Source organism: Motacilla alba, chromosome 7 (assembly GCF_015832195.1).
Source record: "Motacilla alba alba isolate MOTALB_02 chromosome 7, Motacilla_alba_V1.0_pri, whole genome shotgun sequence".
Taxonomy (NCBI): Eukaryota; Metazoa; Chordata; class Aves; order Passeriformes; family Motacillidae; genus Motacilla; species Motacilla alba.
Window position 1 is genome coordinate 35095653 of NC_052022.1, and position 25431 is coordinate 35121083.

Genomic DNA, 25431 nt, shown 5'->3' on the forward strand with positions numbered 1-25431 from the left:
TCCTTCCCTTTCTGTGGTCTAGTATTTGTCTTCAGGCCAAAGTGTAGGAATATGGGCTTTTTCTCTTTCATAAGCACACACGGTGATGCACACACGGTGGGACACAAAGTGGTCATGGCAAAATGAAACTGAGGTGTTCTCAGCTTTTTTGAGTCTCACACAGAATATGAGAAAACCATAGTTCTGTTTATAAAGGGGCTCTACATTTCTTTCCATGGGAGTGATGACTTGAAGTCTCTCAGCAATTCTGTCCCTCTTGTTCCTGTTCTGGAAGCAGGACTGTACTTTGCTCTAAAAGTCTGTATTTGTTGAGACTGATCTTTATCCCTCTTTATCCCTTTATATAGCCCAGTGTGAAGGGAATGAAGCCTAATATTTGAAGCAGGATAAATGGCAGCCCTGGAGGTTAATGCTGCTGGAGCTTCTCAGTTGTGGGCATGGTTCTGTGGTTTTCATAAACATCATCTTTGCAGGAGTTCAGATGTTCAGCAGAGACAACACCACCAAACAAAATGGTCGTGGAGGGTTGTAAAGTCTTGGCACAGTGTGGTAGTAGATTCCAGGAGGTTTAGGAAGCTCTGCCCAGGAAGGTTTAGGCTGGATGTTGGGAAGGGATGGGTGGTCAGGCACTGGTCAGGTTCCCCAGGGAATGATCACAGCCCCAGGGCTGCCAGAGCTCCAGGAACATCATCTGGACAACACTGTCAGGCACAGGGTGGGACTGCTGGGGTGTCCTGGGCCGGGCCAGGGGTTCACTCCATGCTCCTGGTGGGTCCCAGCTCTGGATACTCTCTGATTCTTGGCTGACAGCAGCCAGCTGCTTAATAGGCTAAATCCATGGCATAGCAGAACGTTTAGGTTTTTGGGACTGTCCTAAGATCTAGAACCACTTTGGAAGATGAATCTGAGGTCTGTAAATGACAGGAGGTGGTGCCAATGGCAGCGGAGGGTGAAAGTGCTAAGAAAGGTTAAAAGTTGAAATCTGGAATCCCGTAGTTTTAATTGGAATATGGCTCTGGAAAAGGTGTTTTATTCCAAATATGCTTTGAATTGAAAATTTGTAACTTGCATGACTTTGAGTCTTCAGGAGTTTGTTTTGTAGATATCAGTAAGTCAGGAAAAACATTAAAATTTAAACAGAATGAAGACACCTTTCAGAGAACCTCCTGCAGCTTGGCTGTAAGGCTCCCATAGGTGTCAGAGAAACTCACAAGTACCAGCAGTCATTTTTACATGTAAGTGTTTTTATTATTCCAGACTCTTCTGTCAGGGTTCTTTCATGCATCTTTACACAGGCTAGAACTACCTTACTTAAGCATTTCCATGTCATCGTTTTTGGGTGTAGGAAGAGGTGAAGGAATATGTAGCAGCTGGCAGAGTCAACCATGAAGATTGTTCTGTGTGGCCAATGTGCATTACAAGGAATATTTTCAGGGCTTTCTCAGAATGTAAATCTCTAAGTAACAACACTTGGAATATGTCTTCAGATTTCCCCCCCAGAAGTGTCCCCCAAAATTAGTCTTTATTTCTTCTATTTCAACCTCTTTTTCTCTGTACATGCACATGTACAGTTGAAGGAAATTCTGAGACCTGTTTGTAGTTTTCATAAAGCTCTGTGGATCTGGGCCTCTCAAGGGTTGTTTTCCAGTTTTGAAGAGCTTTGCTTTCTGCTTTCTTCCCTGTAATGCTTATGGAAAGCAAATGGGGAGGAGATATGGGAAGAGAATTTGCCAAATACACCAAATATTGTGTAGCAAACATCCTAGAAATTCCATGGTCTCCAAGGGCTTGGCTTTGCCCAGGAGGATAATAATTTTCTGTGAGTGATTGTACATAATTCCATAGCAGAGCCAGGAACTGCAAACAGGAATATGACTTGATTCTCCTGAAACAGCCTTCAAATCTCACCAAATATTCAGAAATCCTTAACTCGTACTGCCTGTGGAGATTAATCCATAGCAATTCTGAGGAATGATATGGCAGAATATGGAAGAGTCAGGCTATAATTCTCTTTAGTCAGTGTTTTCTATGGATATTTTCTCTGGTGTAGTAACTAGAGTTTAATATGCAGCTGGCCTGATTTTAAAGTAAAATTCTACAAAAATAAACCAGGATAATTAACTATCACAACAATTTAGCCGAGGAAATGGCTTTTCCTATATTTAGGGCTTTAAAATGTATTGTGTTCCTTTCTAAAGGGTGGGTTTTAATACAAACCAGTGTAGTGGCTTGGGCCAGGAACCTCTTGGTTGAACTTCACAGGCTGCGTTTCAGTTTGGGAATTTGCTTAGGAAATCAGATCTGTTCAGTGTTTTCATTAGCAGTGAGGAGGATGGAATACAGAGTAGCTTATAAAGTATGCAGATGACACCAAGCTGTGAGGATCTGAAAATGCTTTTCTGTATCAGATCAGAATTCAAAATAAACTTGGCAAATTGCAGAGATGGTCTGAAATCAGCAAGATGAACTCGAATTAAGTGAAGTGCCACATGATATGTTTAGGGTAAAGAATTTGTGCCTACCACAAATTCAAGGTAGGCAATACCTGCTAAGAGGAAAAGCAGGTACACTGCCGTTGCAAACTAAGGAAGTTAATTCTGGAATGTGTGAAGAAGGATGCTGTGTTTGTAATGTTGGGTAATTACTCCAAATTAGGGCTGGTGAGGTCTGAGTTGACATGCTGCATCCATGCTTGGTTATGACTTCTAAAAAGCCTCTGGAAAACTGCCTAAGTTAAGACAATGTTAGTAACAACCATTTAATATATCAAGATTTTTAGTCAAAAGCAAGAGGGAAACTTTCTCCATATTCCTGAGCGAAAAATTAAGGGAAATTTTTTTGCTTTTTGCTCTCACAGTGATGGAGGTTGTGTTTTACAAAATGCTTTTTGAAGCCTGAACCCCAGAAAAAGCCACCTAGAGCTGTTGTAGAAGCTATTGAAGGAGAAATTATACAAATCTGTGCTGGGTGTACCTTCCTCAGCCCAAGGTGGATGAGGTGATGCCTTTCAGCACACGTGCCTGTAACTCTGTGCAGGAGATGAGAGTAGAACAAACAGCTTGAAAAATTTTTCTCTTGGAATGGCTGCTTTTAGTGGGGAAAGCTTCCTACCCTGTGGGGCAGACTCAGCACAGCCTTGTGGGGCTGCAGCTACTTGGGATCATGGGACTAGAGAATTTCTGAAGCCAAAATCCATTTCTCTCTCACACACATACACCTGGTTACAGAGATCACCAGAGGAAGAACACAATTCACAGCTGCTGACTTTGCTTCTTAGTCCTAACTGTGAAGAAACTATTTATGTAACTTTCTTCCCACAAGAGTTTCCATTAATTCTGTTGATGGAAGCATTTTTCAGCATAACAATAGTGAAATAAAGCACAGAGCATTAAACCCTTCTCTGCCTCCAAAAGTGAGAAAGAAACACTGGCAGGAAACTGCCCTTGAACAGGTAATGCTTTGGTTTCTTATTAATTTAGAAATCTGAGTTAGTTTGATGCTCTAATTGCAAATTATATTTTTATATATTTTCCTTTATCAACCTTGATAATTTAACAGAATTTACCAGCTGGCAAGTCTCAAGTACTTTTTCTTCCAAACTCTTTTATACCACAACACTGCTCCTAATCATCTGTGAGAAAGCTGCCGTGCAACAGAAGACTGGGAATTGCCAACAGTAATGATGGAAACTCATTCAAACCAGGCCACAGGTAGAGGCTTTTGTGAAAGCAATCTGCATCTTTTCGAGCTGGTCAAGCTAGAATAGCCTTCTAGAAAAGCAGTCTCTTTCATTGCAAAGGAAGCCCAGGCATTATGTCCCTACCCAATAAGTACCTAATGCGCAGGGAAAAAATGGAAACAACAGGGCTCTATTGAGCAGGGAAAGTTTTTGCCAAGTTTGCCAACATTGCCTTTCCCTTTGCTGCTCTGAAGTGGTTCACAAGCAGAGGTGCAGTGTGAAAACACACAGGGGCACTTCCTTTGCCAAGCTTTGCCCACGGGCTGCCCCTGTTTTCTGTGTCTCTCCCCTGCTGCTCTGGAGTTGCACTGAGAGCTGGGATCCCTTCTGGAGCTGGCTTCCAGAGGCTGCAGATCCCAGCTAATCTCGTTACAGTGCTATTTTGGATGCTGTGATTTAATACTCCTAGGGGGCTGCCTTTCCCTAAAAGAGTGATGTAGCATTTTTCATGAAGGGATAATAAAAGGTGAGTGATGGGCAGTGTGAATCATGGCATAAATCATTGCAGGCATGGACGTGCAGCTTTCACTCCAGAGGAAAGCTATTAGGAAAGGATGTCAATGTTTTAATTGCATCTACTTGTTTGTTGCTGCTCTCATTCTTTTTGCTTTTGGCTTAATTATTTCTCCCTTAAGTATGCTGCTTACCTAATAAGTTGACTAAGCTTGAAAAATTGATTCAAATACATATTAAATAAGAGCTTGTGAGCTACAGTTACAGCGAGCAGCTCTTGAGTTGGTTGGTTTCTTTAATAGCACCCTCAGTCTTACCAAAAAATACCCCAACTACTTGATCTCTTTTTCTGTTCACAGCTTTGTCAGCATCTAAACTTTATGACAATTTGAATAAATTGAAAAATCAAGCCAAACCCCACCTCTAGATTTTGCACTGAAAATAAACAGGGGTTCTCTGTGTAGAGGAAAGTGGTTTGTTCCTTGCCTGCTGCTCTGGTTTAAGGCAGGTTAGAAGGGAGCTGTTTCTGAAATGTGCAACAGCTGATGCTGTAGACTAAGTGATTTTTTTTCCTTGTGGCCAGCAGTAATTATCAACTACCTTGTAAGCACAATCAAAGGAATTAATAAGTAAAGATTCTCTAAGAAGTAATTTAGATTCATGCCTGTTGTTATTTACAGACATTCTAGATAAAAAGCTTAGTGTTAGGATGCAGAGGTTTACAGTACACAAGACTATAATGACATAAACACTTTGTATGTTATTACAAAGCTTCTAGAAAAATCCTTTTGCCCTGATGTGATTAAAGAGACAATCTTAAACAAGATTCTGGATGTTTTTAAGTTAGTATGCTGTGAAATCGGCACTACTCCTGGTACTGCATAATTCAGGAATATGCATGTGTCTTTAAAGGATGAGACCTCTGAAAACACATGTGGATCAACAGCATCGTTTTGACTTTTTCTCAGATTTGATCCAGGGCCAAACTCTGTTGAGAAGAAGAAGATGGTTTTATATTGGCACAGCATGTACATGGTCAGATCTAATGCAGTAAAACCTGGGTAGGTCACAGCACTCAGTTAAATTTATGCATTTTCATAATTGCACATGGAATGGGTAAACAGAAAGTGATCAGAGAACACCACAAAAAGGATGTTCTGAATTTATCACAACTCGGTCTGTATCAGGGACTTACAGTGATGTGTTTAATACAATTATTTTTGGAGGCGCTTTATATTGTAGGGAGAGTCCACTTCCTGAAGTTGTTTCTTTTTGAGATGAGAACTGGGTTTGCCAAATTAAAAAGTGTGGGAATTTATTCCACTTCACAGGAATAAATATGTTTGCTGCTGCTGTGCAGCTGAGAAGGAAGATTCTGTGTGCATGGGGACTAGAACAAGCACATAAACTCGACTGTGAATTAGGAAGTTGCTTGGCCTCTAGAGATACAAGTTCAAGTCTCTGGAAGACTGTTTTCTCATTATTTCCTAGGGTGTACCAAGGTCTGCTGGTCAGTCTAGAAGGTTAACTTCAGGTATGTCAGGATTCTAGCAAGTTTTCTCCCTCCCAAACCCTGAGTCATAGGAGCTTGGGAAGCAGCCAGGAATTTCACCAGACAGGATAGGGTTTTATAAGCATTGCTGTGACTGAGATCTATCACTGACTTCCAGATGGGTATTTACATAAATGAAACAAAGGACAGGAGCTTTGTGCTCTGAGTATTTTCCCCTTCTTATGATCTTTTATGGGTTTTTTCTTTTTCTTTTTTTTTTTTTTTTTTTGGTCTGTTTTAGCTCTTATTTTCTCTATTGAAAGCATTTCCCCCTTCTTCCATTTTTCCAAGAAAAGATAAATTCTAAGACTTCAAACAGGAATGCAAGCTATTCAGTTATGCTATGGTTGCATAATAAAACTCTGAATGAAATGTCAGTGTTATAATTATTACTGAAGAACGCTGTCAGGTGAGATCAGGTAACTCAAGCCAAGATAAAAAAGGTGGCAGGAATTACTATATTAGAGAGAGCATGAGTTGCAACAGGCAAAATGATTGATTAGGCTGTTGCGCCGTGTTTAGTTTGAACTTCTTGGCAGGTTGATCGTAGCTGAGAGCGTTTGTCTGGCATTTTGTCCCCTTCCCTTGGCCCGTGTGGCCGCGGGGCTCCGTGGGTCTGTGGGGCAGCGGCTGAGCCACCCCCGCTGCCCTCGGCGTGCTGCTGCTCACCTCGGTTTTCACCTTGCTTTTCCTCATCCCCAGCCACCAGCACGTAGGTAAGGAGGGAAATGAAGGATGTGCTGCAGCAAAAGGGTGATCTCTGTGTTTTCTGGCACTCCCTTTCCCCTCTGGAAGCGAGGGGATTTCCATGACAGCCCCTCAGCCCGCCGTGAGGGGAAGATGGGCCTTGCCTCCATCTGGTCCGTGCCCTGCGGGTATGGCTGTGCTGCGAACCCAGCGAGGGGAGAGAGACTGACGAGGCCTCCACTGAGATCAGAAGGCTAATTCATTACTCTATGATACTGTAATATTCTATGCTATATACATTACATCTAAACTGAATCTGCCAAGCACTCACTCTGCTCACAACTGCCCAGAATGTCGTGGCTGTGCACTGACAGTCACACGCACACACGCCTGGCCCTGACAGGCCAAGGAAACAAAACACCCTCACTCTGGGTAAACAGTCTCCATATTGTGGTGGTGATATTTTATGAAAATCCCTTTGCTAGGATTTTCTTCTCCTGAGAAGCTGAAGGGCCTCAGCTTCAAGTGTAAACAGTTTGTTATCTGCTGCTGTGGAATGCAGCAGGTGCTTCCTCCATTGGTCAGTGTGGGATGTTTCTGCTTGGTGGCCAATCCAGGAGGCAGCAGCTCTCGGACTCTCTGGGAGTCACAGAACTTTGTTATTCATTCCTTTCTGTTCCTGTCTCCCCTTCTGATGAATCTTTCTCTCTGTTCTTTGTAGTATAGTTATAGTGTGGTCTTTTTTAATGTAATATATATCATAATACAATAAACCAGCCTTCTGAAATGAAGATCTCTCCTTCCCTTCACCAAGTCCTGACTGCCCTGAAGACCCACAGTAATACCATATTGCAATCTACTGTGGCACAACACAGGCACAGCAAATGAGATAAGAATTGTGTTTTCTTTCTCTGCTGTTCAGAGAATGTGAAACCCAGGAAGATTCTTGGGAAGAATTGTGCCTCGCTTTTCTCTGTGAAGAAAAGTGTGGCAACATGCGGGCCCTATTCCTTCACCTGGGCTGTGTGTGTGGGCTGACCCTGTTTGCTGTGAGAGCCTTGGAGCGTGGGTGTGAGGGAGCAGTGGCCATCCTGATGCCTAAAGAGGCTGCCTGGAACAGCGGCTAGACAGAGTTCAAGGAATAAAGCAGGTATTTATTAAAAAAGGCCTTCAATGGATACGCCTTGGGCAGCACAAGAGCCCGGCTGTGGCTCTGCCCAAGATGGACCCTGAGTCACGAGTTTTCACACTTTTATAAGTGTTGGTCCATTTCCATATTGAGGTTCATTGTCCAGTTACTGCTCCAGGTTATGAAGTCCCATCCTCTCCGTTTGCTCTCCTCAGTTTGCCGTTGTTTTACGCTTTTTGGGCCTAAAGCTGTAACAGTGTCCTTGGTTCTCGGGCTGCCAAAGGATTGTTTCGTCTGACTAAACTGTGAGGAGAACTTGCTAACATTTTATATGAAGTTCAGAGTTATATACTAATGCAGTACAGCATCTGGAAAATATAAAAGCTAAAACTTGAGGCATCAATCCCACAGCAGCTGTTCCTGGGCCCAAGCTGGGTGGCAGCAGCTGAGTGGCAGCTCAAAGGTGAGTGGCAACACCTCAGTGGCAGCTCAGAGATGGGCAAACGTGGTTAGGGTGTGCATTTCACACATGCATTGCCTCAGGAACTGTTCCTAATGCTCTGGTTAATGTGTCCTTTGTCTCAGCACAACTGACTCATGTCCAGCAAAATCAGGCCTGGAATAAAATTTTGGCTTTTACAGACTCTGTAGATTTTTAGGGTGCAGTCCAGCAATATAATGAAGTATGTGCATGTGAACAATATCGCTGATTTCAGTAGGGCTGTTGATGCCCTCTTATTTATATATATTTGTTCTTGTCTGAGGCTGTAAGCAGTATCCATCCTCTGGGATTCAGTGCATGTCATGTCCTTGCCTCCGAAACGCACCTTGATGGCAGAGAAAGAAATATCAGCAATTTCCCAACAGTTTCCACTATAAAACCAAGCTTTTCAGCCAGCTGTAACTTCACCCAAATATAACTGCTCAGCCCAAAATTTCCTGTGCTAGGTATGGTGAGCAAGGCTGACTTTTTAATGTAAGAAAATGTTGGCTGCAATCTTTCTGTCACTAGGAAAAATGCAGTTGAGGGCTTTTTTTTAATCTTGCAGGAACTCTGCTGCTCTCATATTTTGGAGCAAGAAATGCAGCGGAGGAGCTTTCTGGTCTGAAAGCAGCTGCTGGCATTAATAAGAATCCTCTTTGCCAGTACCCGAGAATGCAAATAAATTTGATCAAATCATGAAGTTCTAAAAATTACGTATCACAAGCAGCATTCACTACAATGCTGTATCAGAATTTGGCAGCTGAATGCTGTCTATACTGAGAACCTATTTTTCTGTATAAATCCTGTATGTGAAACCACAGAAAACTGGATTTTGTCAATGTTTCTGCCACAGAGAAACTGGGTGAGGCTGGATAAGTCACTTAGGAGTACTAAGCTGGTCATTAATTTTGCGTTTTTCATTCTCTCAGTGCCTAATTTTTAGACAGTTTAGGTTAGGTTTTTATTTCACATCCAAGCAGTGTCAGTTTTGTGTGTGGAATGACCAGTCCCTCTCCTAACCATGATGGAACCCATCTACTGGGTAATACCTGAGGGTGTGCTGAGGGCTGGGAGAACAGGCTGGTCATGGCACATTGGTTCCAGTGTTTCAGAAACCCTGGGGCCAGGAAGTTTTCCTCCACATGGATCTGAGATCTCCCCTCCCTCAAGTTAGTGGCTGTATTAAACACCCAGGCAGCTCTGGGTGCAGCACTTTTTGACTGAAGGTTGATTTTGTGTGATGTGGTCAAGTGTTGAACGTCCTGAGACTGTAAGTATTTTGCATCTGAAGAAACTGTATTTTTATTTATTGCTCAGTCAAAATAAATTAAAATAATCGATGATTGTTTTGAAAGCAAATTACTGGGAGTGCTATATATCTACCATGGCAAGTGCTGAAGAGATGAGAATGTCTTATAATGCCAGAGTGAGTTGTGTAAACAAGGGTATTTATATACTCAACAGCAGCAAATCTCCCAGAGGGTTTTTTGTTGGGTTTGTTTTTTTTTTCTTGGCTGAGTCTCCACTGATCCCACTTTATCCCAAAGGAGGAGGAGGAGAAAACTAATGTTCCTATCACACATGTTCCATTATTGATTTCCATTCCAATCCACCCAAAGTCTTCTGTGCTGGAAATAATTAGACCCTGTGAACAGAGATGAAGCAAAAATCTATACAATGCTGGATTGCCAGAAATGAAGACAAGGGTGCCTAATTAATGCTGCATATAGAATGCCTTTTGGATGAATGGGCTTCCCTTTCTCAGAAGCAGCTCAACAGCAGTTGTGTCACAAATTTGCTGTTAATTAAATGGTGTTCACTGTGTGCCTGTAAAAATGGCATGGGGGAAGAAGAACATTGGACAGCAGCAGCATTTTGCAAAAGCTCTGTAATTTAAAGGAAAGACTGTGAAAAACAAATTTGCAGCCTTTGTACAGACAGCAGGATATTTTCTTCCGTATGAAATTCACTTTATGGGTTTTCCCAAGGCTCCATAGGAATGTCTGGTCAGTGCAGAAGGTTGGGCATTTCAGAAGCTGGACTGGAAGTGTGTTGGGAGGGTTGAGGGCAGGCAGAATGTCCCTGGGAGCTGAGGCAGGATGGATGAGAGCACAGCTGCAGCCTGGCCAGGGTGTAAGGATTGGTCAGGAGGAGTCAGGGTATCGAGGAAGACACCAGGTAAAATTTTGTCTGCATGAAAGGTGACGTGATAGTGATCTAAGGCTGTATAATGCAGCTTGGAAACTGAAAAGGAAGATCTTTAGGAAGAATGTAAGAGAGCTGATGGAAAGGCTTCACAACAGCCCCCACTAAGAACAGAAATATCTGGAGGGAAAAACTGGAGGGGATCTGAAGTGTCTGAAGCAGGTTAAAAGAAAAATGTCAGCTGTGTGCACATGGAGATAGCAGCAGTGGGGGTGTTGGTGCTTCAGAGATCTCTGTTGTAGAGGGATTCTGGGATAGCTCTTCTCATCCTGTAATTTGCAGGCCACTGGTGCCTTCTCTCAGCCTTTAATTCTCTCCTTTTATCTCTATTCCCCCCTTGCTCTTCTAGATATCTGCTGTGGCCAATCTGAGTGATACAACTGCTCTCTGTGCATCTCTGGGGAATTTAAATAGCATCATTGTCTCCTTCTCTTTTTTCCTATAAATGCAGAGGAAGTTTATCCTCTTTAGGAGAAGATAGAAAACATTTTTTTCCTAAGAAACTGGAGACTGAGTAAATCTCAGGCTCCTCGCTCGAGCAGATGGATTCAACTGATGAGTCTGTAGGAATCTTCCAAGGCTGGGCATTAAACTGCAAAAAGAGATGTTTTCTGATGAAATTCTAGTTGACATAAATATATTTTTTAGCATGGATTTGATAGAGGGAATTATTTTTCCCACTATAGTAGATGCTGTGGTTCTGATTTAGGAATTTTATGAAATAATTTGAGTGCAGGAGAAAGGTACTAATAAAAAAGAGATTTTTATGACATTGTGCCTTCTAAGTCCTCTCTTTTCTTCCCGTTTGGGTGCTTAGCATTGTCTCTCTCCTCTCATTCTGCTTTAATAAGTGTTTTTCTCTCTGACCTGTCGGCCCCGATGCACAGCTGAAATAGGTGCACACACAGGTTGTGATTCTCCTTCCCATTATTGCAGTTGGATTCTGAGCTCCAGATTTAATCTGTCTAAATAAGCCACTCCTGGGACTAAAATCAACTACTAGAACTTTTTGATGTTCAACAAACAGTAAGGCATTACAATGATTTAAATCAAATAACCAAATCCATATGAAATACACTACTTGTTATCTTTCCAACAGATTGATTTTCTTCCCTGGATCCATTCTTAGCTGCACTGCAGTTGCTAAATCAAAAATAAACTGAATTTTCAGTCTACGGGCGTGTTAAGTGTATGATTTCCATTACATCGCAGCGTGCTACATATTTAAAATGAAAACATGGAACACATTTTGAGTACAGAATGGAAATGAATTTTCTGACCTAGTCCCAGTGAATGGCTCTAAAGTGCTGGCAACGACTGTAGCTCCTGGACTGTAATTATCATTTGAGTTATTTCACAGTGGTAGGAGACGTTACACCTGTGGGCACAAGTGGGGACAGGCTGGCATTGGTGCTTTTTGGAATTATTTTGGATAAGTGGGAATGTTAATCATGTGGGTGCTGCTTGTTACCCTCTTGCATATTTGTTAGAACATAACCTAAAAAAGTATTTCAAAGCATTGTTTGAGTGTTAAGTGGAACTTGAAGAGAGTGTGAAAGCAATTCTAGTTTCACAGAAATCAGTCCTGTTCTTTTTTCCTTCAGCAGCAGCAGCAGCTCATCTCCACAGCATGTATTTTGAATCCTCATGAGCTTAGAAAGCATTGCTGTTTGCTCAGTCCATCCAGATTCAGACTCCTGGGGCTGTTGCCCTGAGTTAAATGGATCTTATGTATTTCTCATGAAATGGAACTGGTACAGAACGTAACCTGCCTTTCTCTTCTCCTGCAGCTTGGCTTTACACCCCCGGAAAAACATCGTGCTCACCGGTGGCGATGACCGCCTGTGGAAGATGTGGGGCTTCCCCGATGGGAACATCCTCATGACAGGAGAGGGACACACGGATTGGCTCTCAGGCTGCTGCTTCAGGCCCAGGTCAGTGCCCACAGTCCCTGAACTGGCCCTGCTCCCTCCTGGAGCTCCTGCATTCACTGGCCTGCTTTGCTGCCTCTCTGTTCTCAAGGGAACCCTGCACTCTCTGCTGGATTCCCAAACATGTAGATAAAATGTTCCTCTGCTTCTCACAGTGTTGACTTAAGACTGATTGCTTTTAGTGTTTTGTACATCTTAAGCTCTGTCCCCATACCAGTGCATGTAACAAGGAGTAATAAGCTTTTCAAGTCTTGCTGTATTCATTTTCTCCCTGTTCATGCACTATGGCAAACACAGTCCCGTTATTAATAATACTGAAAAGTTGAGTTCTTGTGTTATGCATTATTTGTCATATGACTAAGAATATTAGGCTTACCTAGAGAATATGAGCTTTCCTGCCCTTTCATCTTATGGATTTGAAGCTGAATTAATAAATGAACGTGAACATGGAAAATACAAACTAAATATTTAAGTTACAAGGGTCATGGAAATAGGGCAAACATGAAGTAGATTTTTTTCATCTTTCTGTTGAAAAGTAGGACACCATTTTACTCTCAAAACTAAAATGCATTTGATAAGACTGAGCTTCTATATGTTGAAATTACTCTGCATCAGATTTGTGAGGCAGCAATTTAAATAGAGTTCTTCACTGTTAATATAGTAAAGGTCTGCCGGGCTATTCACCTGAGGCTTGGTTATAAAAGGAGCATTATTAAGCCTTCAACCTTGTATTTTCATTGTGTTTATTTTATGGAACAATATTAGCTCTCTTCTTCACGAGGAGGAAATGTATCCTATTTAATTTCATGGTTCCTCCTGATTTCTGAGTTTGTAATGAGCTACCAAAGGCACACATAGTCCTCTAAACACAAGAAAACCCCCTCCTCCTTTTTGAAACCTCAAGAACCAGGAGTCCTGCTCTCTGGGATGAATCAAACGTGCACTTACTCTTCTTTTGCATCACTTTCTCCTAAGAAAAAGAGGCTTTTTCTTAAGATGCTTGTGTTTTCACTCTGTTCTCTTTTTCATGTGTATATCCTTAGAAATAATTACATTTAAAAGAAGAGGATAATATTTACCTTAAATAATTGCATATAATTCAGGAGGAGAGAAATGGAAGGCTCAGCTTCTTGTTTTAAGGTGGAAGGAAAATTTATCTATTGCTGCATGCCAGATTTCAGAGTTTGTGAGTTCTGGACATGGTTTAAACTTGCTGATAAACAGAATGCTGCCTTCTCCTCTTACCTGTTGTGAATATAAAACTTAGCACCGGGGAAGAAAGGGAAATACAATTAGAAGAGCATGTTATCATTTATAAAGCTGCTGGCCATACTAATCAGATTTCGATAATGCATTGTTACCATGACACCCGCTGACTCAGAGGCTCAAAACTATTTTCTCATTAGTCTTTGACCAGAATACAGTCCTTTCAATAGGCTTTCCTATTTCTCATTCAATTATTGAAATTAAAATGAGTTGAGGTACATCATTATTCTCTTGCAGTATAAATTGACTCCTGCTGAATGCTCTGGAGTGATTCAAAAGCAGTGCTGTTAAAATATTGTCTTCTGTTAGTGCATAAAATACAGAATGTGGCAGAATACATTTAATCATATTTTAATTTTTTGAAAATTTTTTTTAGATAGGAGGCTTTTACATATCATTTTTCTCGGAAGTAAAACCAATTAAGTAAAAATGAACAGTCTAATAGATTTTTTTCTTTTTCTGGAATCAAATGTAGATAACTTCTAGTTTTGTTCCCAGTTTAAAGATTTGCAATGATGTTCACCCCAGAAGTGAAAAAGAAAAATATTTTTGTGCCACTGGGCCATTAAATGGTGACCTGGGTAGAACTTCCATAGTTCTATAGTCTTTCCTGTTTGTCCTCTGTGAGATCACTTCTCCTCTGTGTTTCTTCCCTCTCTGCAAAATCAGGTTTAGAACAACCTCCAGCTCCGGTGTGAGAAGTGTTCTGTGTGCAGGCACACGAGTCTGCTGTCAGATCAGCCGGTACAGCATCCTGCAGCAATAACCCACACCCAGCCCCCAGGCTCTAACGATTCGAGGAGAGCTGTGATGGGCATTTAACTGATGCTTCTGCACATACAAATGGCTTCAAATCCCAGAGATCTGCGGGTTTATGTGCTCACAGGGTATTGCTTGAGCAAGGGTCTTTCTCATGGTTGTCTCTGTGCCTCCACTGTGTAAATAGAGGCAAAGCTGCCAGTATTGCAGGTGGCTGGCAAGATCTACAGACTTGAAGCTAAAGTGCTGTTGGGTTTGTATATCCTCAGTGTCTCCAAGAGCCATGAGAGAACTGGCTCTAGAAAGTAGCAATACCAAGGTAAAAGTGTGTTTTAGGCTCTGGAGCAGGTGTTACAGAAATGAGGATTGTCCTTAGGAGCTTTCCCAGGACTGATGTACCAGTGTCCTTAAGCATCATCACAGAGCCTTGGGGAGGAGTCTTCTCCCTCATGCCCCCACTGACAATGCGCTTCATTCCACAGTGGTTTGAGGCTGAAAACCACCTCTCTTTCACTTGTGATCAAAGCAGGGTGAGGTGAGACTGTGCTGAGGCTCCAAGGCTGCTGTTGTGTGGCTCCTGGGTCAGCACAAAGAGTCTGGGTGCCCCGTGTGTTCTCCCTGCAGCGGCTCCCAGGACAGGGGATGAAGGGCAGCAGCCTGGCTTTATGCATGTGAGGAGAGCAGAGCAGCTCCCTGCAGATCTGAGAGTAAAGCATTGCCTTAAGCTTTTAAAATAAAAGTAAAACTTCAAACAGGTCCTGTCATGTGCAGCGTGCACATGAGGGAGGAGGGAGGAGAACAGTGCTTCCTTCTTTGAAACTCAGGTGACACCTGGTCAAACTTCAAAAAAAAAACAGTGTTCTTACTCTGGTCTGGCTGAACACTGCTTTGCAGATGAATTAGCTGTTTCAAGCTCCCGTCGCTGTTGAAAAATTTAATGTTTTTCAGCTTGGCTTTTTCCAGATGTGAGGGAATGAGAATGTCTCCTGTCACAGTCATACACAGAGGTTTTGTGCTAAGAATCTGGAGTTCTGGGGAAGAGCTGTGTAGTGCACCTGTGTGTGCCAGGTGACTCAGATATTTGAAATAGCAAACAAAAATCTCCATCTTCTGCCAGTTTCCAGAATAAGTTGAGGTTGTTAATGCTGTACCTCTAAGGACCATACTCTAATTGCACAAAGATATTTCATGGCATGTACTAGATTTATTTGTCTTTGTTACTAACCTTCCTGAGTGGCTAAAGAATCAAGCTCTGCAGCATAGCAGAAGTGTGTGTTAATGTCTGATAAAATCCCAGTGAACAGTAAAATATTATATTCTTGCCCTGCATGTGGGCTTTTATAATATGTAATGTCCTTAATATATTCATAAATATTAATCAAGTCAACTCTTCTAAAATGTTTGTTGCCCTTTTAATGCAAATATTGTCTGGTTCTGTGGAATACAATGAATTTCTGAATTGAAGTACAACCTGTAGGTTCTTGAAGCTATTTCAGTCTTGCATTGAAAGTTGTCAGATTGTCAACCCCTTTGTAATGTCCTGTTCCCCTAAGAAAGAAGCAGAGTTTCTACTGTTCCTCAGTTACTGAGGAAAGAAATCAGAACTGTTATCAATTTATTAGTGTTACATAAAAATTGCCACAGCACTTACTTTTACCTGTGTGGATTTTCTATAAGTTCTATTGCTACTGGAAAACCTGGAGGCAGTTATTGCCTCCTCAGTAATTAATAAAAAAAAAAACCTAAAGAAAATATAGAATAAGTATGTTCATGCACCAAACATGCAAATAAAGGCATGTAATGTTTGATACCCTAGAAGAAGGTGCCAATGAGGGGAAGCAAGAGAAAGATGAAAGAACAACCCATGTTCTTCCAGAGCAGAGGCAGCTCTGGGTGATATTTCTCAAAGCTGGAGGAGCTGGTGTTACTCAGATGGAAACCTGTGCATGGATAGAGGAGAAAGACAACCCTGTAGAGAGAGAATTAGAATCTATGGAGGATGGATGTGAGGAATTGGAGAGAGATTGAACGAGCTGTGGAGGGAATGCAACTCCAGGTGGGCTTGAATTCACACAAGAAGCTTTTAAGGGAATTCTGTGGTACATGGGAGCGGGCTCTGGGTAACTGAGCACTGGGGTGGCTGTCAAGACCAAGTCCAAAATGTTGCTGACAATCCAGAGTGGGGAAAAAGAACCAGGTAATTATATTTGCCCAAAATTTTCAAGAGCAGTGTCTGATAAATATAAAATTGTGTAGGTAAGACTCTATCAGAGTGGAAGTTATTTTCTCATCATACAAAAATTCTCAGAAAAGTTTTTTATAAAATCCTCTTAAAAAACAAATTCCTGAGCAGAATTTAAGTCCGAATAAACTTAGAAATTAATTCTTACTCAGGTAAGCCCCTAATTTTATTTTTTACATTGTTTTAATTTCTTTTCTTATCATTTATGAAGAAGCTCTACAGAGGTGACTTTGTGTGGAAAAAAAGACTGAAAAGCCCAGCAGAAGAGTAATGGAGGAAGGGAGAGGAGAGTGTGGAGAAACCTCTGAGGAGCGATGGGAGCAAGGGCCTAAATTCAGGAGGGAGGGCAGTCCCAGAAAGGAGAGGCAGCTGGCTTTGATCCAGCCAGGCTCAGATGTTCTGAGGCAGCAGGCACAGACTGACACTGCTCCTTGCTCACTGCATCTCACAGGACTCTGTGCTTGGAGGGAAACACTGAGGAGCAAAAATCAGACTTGACAGCTTGGCAGGTCCAGGCACCACTTGTGAATTTCTCAGTGGACATGCCTTTGTAGTTTGAGAGCCCAAAGTGCTTTGATTATCAAGGTGAATTACAAGGTGTGCTGCTTTATTCATCCCCCACCTCTGCTGCTCTTGGCTCCCCACAGACTGTGCTGCTGCAGAGTGTCCCAGTCCTGGCAGCTGCTGATGCATCAATCCACACCAATCTTCTTGATAATCATAATGTCCTCAGCTATCAGTGTGCGCTGAGAAACATCTGCAGGGTATGAAGAGAGTCACACAAAACCTGGTGCTAAAGATAAAAGACTGCTTTCTTAGTTACAAATTGCAAATAATATATTTTAAATAGCTAAGATGGTACAGGGCCCACAAGGCCTCAACAAATGAAAAGCACTTGATGACATACAGAGAAGAGTGGGTTCTTTAGTCACAGTAGCAAGATAATGTAAAACATTCCACTAACATCAAATATATTTCTCCTTGCACTTTAATAATTCCTAATGCTGTTCTTCAATTCATTTTTATTTCTATGAAAAGATGCAGGAATTATCTATTATGCCATTTTGTTTAATGTTCTGGCTTCCAAGATTTGATGCTGTAGTTATTTGGTGGAACTAGGGGGACTGAGAGAACATTCAGTCACTGCTGAAGTTATGATTCCAGGATCTACAAGATGTTGCTACAATCTAATGTTTGTTTGTTTTGGTGAAATGCAGCAGAATTTGTCTGCATGGAAACTGTAATTTAACATTAAGCAGTGGGGTTTGACTATGCTACTGCAGGCTCTTTCTTAGAACAGACCTTCACATACTCTTTTGGGCTCTGCAAAAAATCTGTCCCCAGGAAGAAATTAAGAGAGGTTAGGACTCAGTGATTTTAAAGTGTTGGTTTTTATCACCCATCCTTCAGAGCCACTGCCCAGGCTGGGTCAGCAGTCACACCAAGGTGACACTGTACATGTAAGCCAGCAGAACCAAAGGAAGCTCCTGGAGATGTTAAAATAGGAACAGGCTGGAAATTCAGGGACTGTTTCAAACCCTGTTATGGAATAGTTTCAGCAGTGATGTGCTCAGGGACCCTCCTGTTTGTCGTGCTCCATATTGCTTTTCCAGTGGTGTTAAGAGTTCTGTGCACTTTTGTGGGATTACTGCCCAATCCCACAACATTGACAGGCCCTGGACCTCGCAGATAATGCCCTGTGCAGGCACTGTGTGGCTCTGCAATGCACTTCCAGCTGGTCAGGTCCTTCCAGAGGGGTCGAGTTCTGAGCATGAGCTGCCCAAGTGGGCAGGAGATGTGCAGCACATCCCAGGGATGTGTTCTGTCTGCACTCTCAGGGAACTGCTGGATTCATTATGGACAACACAGAAATCTTGGAAATGGTTTCACGATCAGAGTTTAGATTACAGGGTTCCATTACTTGCACCTTTTAGCTGGAGAGTGAGGAAATGAAGCAAGGCAGAACTCGCCCTGGTGGGTGAGGCTGCTCAGGAGCTGCTGTGCACACCTGGGAGCCAGGGAGGAGGAGGAGGAGGAAGGGAATGTCAGCTTCACCCTTCTGCCTGGCCACTGAGCCAGCCAGAGCAACAGTCCTCCCAGGGAAGGGGTTTGGAGATTACTGGTAATAAAAGGTCCATGGACAGTGAGCTACAGAACACTTTCTCTGCTGGCTTTGGAGTTGTAATGCTGAGTTTCACACTGTACATTAAACGAGGCTGAGACTTGAAAGCCACCAACTCCCCTCTTGGCATTAAGTTAAAAAAAGAGTTGTAAGACTCAGGTTAATCACAAAGGTCTCTGTTGGCTATCAGTGGAATAGAATTATTTTGATTTGTGCTTTGAAACAGTCTTTAAAACCTCATTCAGGTCTCACTGCAGAAACAGATGGGTAATATTTATCCTTTTACTACTATTGATAGCTATGAAAGAAACATGAGGTAGTCTGTATCTTCTACTTAGGACTTTTGAACACTTATTTAATGAAAAGGCATAATGATTTAGTTTTTAGAGGATTTTGAATTCCTGCATAGTTCAATAAAGCCTTTAGTTACCAGATTACATATTAAATTTGCCAGTGGTAAGAAACTTCTTTTGAGTGGCATGATTAATTTTCAGCCATCTAACTGGCTTTATGTAACACATCATATTTAGCAGTCGAGACATCTGTTAAAGTGTTTTATCAAACTGAGCTAATACAGGAGTCAAAAGAAAAAAAAGTTGTATTCATTTATTCTGCAAGGAAAAAAACTATTTCAGAAGTCTTTCATTCAGTTCCCCAGTGTACAGTATTCACTGTGTGCTCAGTGTTTTCAAGTACAGCAACATTTTAATTTCAAAAGTAGCTTTATTTATTTCAAAATCTTTGATAAGCTTCATACTTTTTATACAAGGAAACAGTTTTAACATAACATCATTCTCTCTCAAGCTTGCAAAGCCTACTATTTTTACCTCACAAACATATTTGGGTGGGCATTAGATTTCCTTTGGGATTCTCAATCTCATTATTTTTATCAATAAAAAGCCTCTGCTGGACAAAGGAATAAATCACATATAAATGAAATATGAGAGATTACATGAGAAGCTCAGCTTTTGCTTAGTCTAATCCAATATTTTTTGGCCAAACGTCTCAATGTCAAAGGCTTTGTAAGTATTCTACAGGATCGGTCTGGCAAAGAGAAATCAATAACCAGGTAATGGATTTGATTAAAATTTTTCCCCTTCCACCCACTCCCACAAGCCAAATGTTTCTACCCATACTAATCTCTTCTGGCACGTGGCACTGTTGGTTATTCTCTGTGGAGTTTTGAGATGGAGATGTTTATATATATATATATATATATATATATATAATGTTTTGATTTCAAATAGCTCTATTAGCTATTGGTGAGTATCTATTTCAAGAAAAAACTGAATCTCAGCTTTAGATCCTGATTTGTTGTTCAGTAGTTGTTTTTTTTCTGCTTGCTATTCCTGCCCCACTGAGGAGAATTTCCTCCCACAGGCCAGGGTTCCCAGCAGATGTCCGAACTTCTGGAGATTTTCTTTGTTGCCAAATCCTTAGTTGCCTGCTTTATCCCGGTGCTTCTCATCTTCCCTCTCTGAGGTGGTCGTAGTGGCAGCCCACATGCCATCTGGAAGGTTTGTCTTCAGAAACATTCATAATTAGGCCACGAATGTTCTCCAAGGATGTTACCTCTGCTCTGCAGAAGTAGTTTTCCCCATCAATAAAAAGACCAGAGGATTTTCCTATTGTATGGAACCTGAAGAGTCCATCATTGTATTGATTTTAGAAAGCAAACAGTGTGCAATTCCATAGTGTGGTTACTGAATAGGCTTCACTTTTCATCCAGAATGACCAGGCTTGAATGAAAAACTGCCTTTGGCTTGTATTTCTTATACAAGAATGGAAATAGTGACCACTCCAAGTTAGTGATTCACTAATAATATCTCCATTACAATAATTCAGTGAGTGGCAGGAGAGAGAAGTGCTGAGGACAGCTGGAGACAGGAGAAGGAGGAAACATTTGGCAGAAGCAGCAGTCCTCCCACTGAGCCATTCAGATGTATATTTGAAATAACTACAGGAAGAAAACCCATTGTCATAAATGCTGCCCTTTGCTGATAGCACTCTGTAGTTGCTTTCCCAGGTGGCTTTAAACACACTGAACTTCAACACCAGTGACTGAAAACCTGTTGATAAACTAATGCCATTTTTACTGATGAATTTGCAGCCCCTCCAGCACAGAAGCAGAACATCTCTGTAAAAGCTCTTTAACAAAGACCTCAATCTTCTCACCCACAGTGTGTGACCTTGGATGCATTAGAAATCCTAATGGGGATAGAAAGTTAGCTAGTCTTTGTGTAGTATTATTTATTTTCTTATTTAATTACCTTATCTTCATCATCTATCATTTAGATGTTATGCTTGCCCATAAGGCAGTATTTTTCAAATGTTCTGAATGCTGAGCTAACACAGAAATTATGTTATTTTGCTTAAGGGATGACCTCGTGTGCTACATTCTGCCATTATCTGAATTTTAGACCTGAAAACAGACATATTTAATTTGGGGGGCTTTAAACCAGTCTGGTATTAGGTTGAAATGACTTTGTGATTATCAATTTCACAAGACAGGTGTCAGGTTTAATCTTTCTCCTTCTGACAAAACTTCATTTAGTTATTGAGAATCACCATTTGGATGTAATTGTTTTGACTTAGAAATTGCAAGGAAACTTTCTGATCAGCTGTGAGGTAATTAGATTTGGTGTTTACTTGAAAGAAAGAAAGTAATTTCTATATGATAACCACTTTGATAGAGAAAGGGTGGAGGAATAGGCAGTTGAAATCTCTTTATAGAGTATCAATAAAATGGGATATTTCTAAACCTATTAGTTCAGCTTCATTGAAGCCACGAGTGTGTTCTCTGAAAGTTTTGCAGAAATTTGCCTGCTTGTCAAGGAGCTCTTGGTTTCTTTTTTCTGTACATCTGTCTGATTTTCAGTTCCTACAGCTCTTGCTGCCTGTGAGTCACCAGAAGCAATTCAGTTTTGCTGATCATTTATTTAGGCTATGAGAAAAAAAACTGTTCTTCACTTTGGGGGTTCAGATTTTGAGTAGTTTAGGTTTTCTTCTGGCTTTATCAGCATTTTGTGCTGGGGAGCTGGAGTAGCAGAGGGAGCTGCCATCTCTCTGGGGCTGGGGAGTCTCAGTTCAGTGCTCTGATCCTGGACGTGTTGCTCTGACTCTGTTCAGAGTTGTTATACATGTCAAAACATCTCTCTTAATGGAATCTCTTGTGTTATGTTTCTCTGAGTGCAATTATAATCTTGATGCCTTTAACATCCTCGGTTCATTATTGCTTTCTTCTGCGCAATAAAGGCAATTGTATTTTCCCTGAGGTCTGCTGCAAGGGTTCTAGTGGAGTGGCTAAGGAGATATCTGTGTTTGTTACATTGTTAAAATGAGCCTTTCCTAAAGTGCAGCTGTTAAAATAACAAACATTAGTGTTGGAGTTGACTAGAGAACGGCAATTCAATTGAGGCAATATCTAAGATATTTGAATTGGAAATAACCCCCAAATATTTAGAGTGCTTACAAGATTTTGTCTGGAGCGCAAACTCCAGGTATGAATTGCACAGTCATTTATTGTGTTTCTGTGCTTCCCCTCGAGCTGTGTGGCTGCAGTAATTTGGGGAATTCCAGGTACAAAACAGTTGCAGGAGCACAGGAAGCAGGAGAAGTTGCCCAGCTGGGAATGAGCATCAGGACTTGACTGCTGAGGAACGTGGATGTGGAACCAAGTTCTTATTTTGTGGTAATTATTGCCCTTGTGTCTGAGTAGTGTGTGTATAAAACAAATGGGGATCAGAGGGAGAAGGCCACAGTGTTTGTGTCTATGGTTTAGATTATCTGTGAGAGTTGTTGTGTTTGAAGGGTTTTCTGGTGCCCCCTCTCTTGAGCTTTCAGTGTTTAGGCTGCGTGGCCTCGTGGATGAAAGCTCAGTTTTCATGCAAAGCCTTTCAGAGAAAGGGAGGCAATTTATATTCACTTTGCTGTTCTGCTTTCTCTTGTATCAGCCCAGGATTCTGCTCATGTTCGGCATTTCCATTCCTCCTCCACTCTTGCAGTTAGATTGTTATTGATCACTGTCTCCATTAACTCACTCTTTGTCCTCAAGCTGTGTCCCTGTATCCCCAGGGCATGGCTCAGTGAGATCATCGCCTGCCCCAAGTACAAACACTGGGCTCGTGCACTGTCCTGTGTGTTTTCTTGGCCTTCACTGTCAGGATCATTACAGAGTGAGTTAAATATCCTTCCAGGGGCTTGGGAATGTTCAAATCCCAGCGCAGAACTTTCCACCGGCTGCAAAATCTCTGTGCACTCACTGAACTCTCTCTGCATATGAATATGCAGCTTAAAAATGATGCTTTATACAAACATGCAAATGGGATTAATGACTGTGGTTCATTACTGGCTATTGATTGAGATTAGACATCACTGGACCACCAGTGGGGGATGATAATGGATTTAAAACGACTGAGCCACAACTTTGCATTTCAGAGGAACCGAGACACAGGATTATCGCTGTTAATATAGGTCATAAATCTGTTCTGTACATGGAATTCATGTATCTGAACTCCTTCCAAACTACATTTTTCCCTACTTCAACAGCCCTTCATTACAATTTGAGGATTTGGAGTCATTCCAATGGAGGAAAAATGACCAGACTGGATAGGATGGGTGTTGAGATGAAGTATCACACTGTAATGGCATACTGTTTAATGTATGTCATGGATATTGATTGCTACTATGCATGATTTTATGTGGGCTAAATACATTATTTTAAAAATTTAACAGTGTACAGAAAGACTTTATCTTACACTGGATTGTTTGAGAGAAAGTGTTGGAATGGTACAAAATAGATCTTATTTCTGGAAAATGTGGTAGTTTTGCAACGTTTACTCATTATATTTGATTTCAGGTAAAATAGTTATTTCTCGTGAAGTTAAGGGAGAAAAATTTACTTGGCAGTGATCTACAAAAAGTGGCATAACTGGACCCAGAAACGCTGTTTGCCTTCAGCATAAGAGGGTCTCATAATTGTTGGAGATATCCCTGGCCAGGCTCCTGCAAGCTCCCTGCTTCCAGCTGGAGGCCAGGATTCTCCTAGCCCTTGTTAAATAGGTGTCTGTTTTTGCTGTGGGGTGCTAGATGTGTATTGGCAGGAAGCTTTTAGAAAAGGCATCTTTTTTTTTTAAATGCAAAATAATTGTAAAAAGGGAATTCATTGCTGTCTAATTTTCACCCAGAGCCCTGCATTGTGTAGTGCCTGCTGTCTTGCTGACACGTATTTTGCTACATCTAATCTCCAAGTATGGTAACTAGTTTATCTTTCCTCTTTTTTATTTTTATTCCTTACCTGGTGTGCTTCCCAAGCCTCCTAAAAGCCAATTTTACACATACTAAAAGCTGCCTTCTACCAGGAACCTAATTTATTTTATAACCACCTCTAATTACATGATATTGCATGGCAGCTAAGCCATTTTTATACATCAAATAGTGTAGCCTGCAGTAAATGGTAAATATTTTTTGGGGAGTACCAAGCTCAGCTGCTGGATTCGAATGGGGCAGGCCTGAGGGGAGTCTGTGTGGTTTGTAACCCGCATTGGAGCAACCTGGAAAATGCCAAGTTATTGTAACAAAAAGTCATGCTAACAAAAGGATTAAAAATCATTATAATGATCCTGACTGTAGAACTATAGGTGGTGTTTAGAGTGGGCCAGCACTTGGGAAAAAAGGAGTGCTTGGGCATAGGAAGGTGTGCAGGTGGGAAAGGCCTCAGGTGAAACAGGATTGCTCACACAGTAGCTTCTGGTCCAGTACTCAGTTGAGACAGGAAAGATGGTTTTAAGTATGGAGGACTTGCTAAGTTGAAACTTGTTAATAAATGGCTTGAATTTGTTACCTCGGAGTTCACACATACCACACCAGGACTCTTTCTGATGGTCAGGAGCACGTTGTGTTTAAATGTTTGCAGATGTGAACCTGTCACTCTTGAAGTGAAAGTAGCCTTGAGGAAGGTTTCATGGAGAAGGTGAACTTCACTCAAACAAAAGTTGGCTACTTTTGTGCTGCTGCCTACTCCTGGTGTCAGTCTATCCAGAAGCAGTTTGGGGCCAAAGCCTTGCTTTCCTGTTTGCCCTTGCTGTCACAGCCAGCCAGGCAGCACGAGGGGAAACGCATCCCCTGGCACAGGTCAATGTATGAGCAGGAAATAGCACAGGAAGATCTCCCAATTTGGTAATGTAGAGTGAAAAATTGCCTCAAGTTTTGCACTTGGCATGGTACACGTTGACAGGATTCTGAGGATTTCCAGCCAACAGCCTCATGGCAAAAGTTTTTGCAGGATGGTTGTGTTTTTCTTCCCCGACAAAAAGCCATGTGCCCATGTGCCATCCACCATCTGCTGGTTACTGCCCTGCTTCCTGCCTTTGGAAGGCTTTCCTTGGCTTGCAGAGTGTCATTTTATAATTGATTTTGTAGTTTTGAAATTTAATTTTTTTTTTCTCCTCACCTTCGGTGATAAATGAGAAAAGGTATTTTTGTATTTCTGCTGCTGAGTATTCTAGCATTCACCTTCTGTAAAAATGACATTTCATATCCATTAATAAAGTGAGTAAAATTTGGCTTAAGATTATTCTGAAGGATGACACATATGACAATTACTACATAAAATGTCTCTTAGACGCATAGACCACCAGGATAATTAAAGCAACACCCAAAATGAGCCACAGAGCTAAAAAAAACCTAGGGGTTCTTAATAAGAAGTGTCACTGTAAATAATTAATGAGTCTCAGAACTGCAGCAACAAAAAAGTGAACTATATCTGAAGTCTGTTTCAAGGTCACAAAATCTTAGAAACAAAATCTTTGCTGCTGAGTGTTTTGTTCAAACACAGACTAAGAACATAAGGATGGCTCTCCAT

At 41.4% G+C, this 25431-nt stretch overlaps 1 protein-coding gene across 2 annotated transcripts in view; it reads left to right on the top strand.

Moving 5' to 3' along the window:
* Window positions 1-25431, top strand: part of SPAG16 (sperm associated antigen 16) — a 365639-nt gene that overhangs the window by 160153 nt on the left and 180055 nt on the right. For both annotated transcript variants that reach the window (XM_038143348.1, XM_038143349.1), the window contains one exon: window positions 12040-12183. In XM_038143348.1, coding sequence (XP_037999276.1) covers window positions 12040-12183 — 144 coding nt within the window. The remainder of the gene's footprint in view (window positions 1-12039; window positions 12184-25431) is intronic.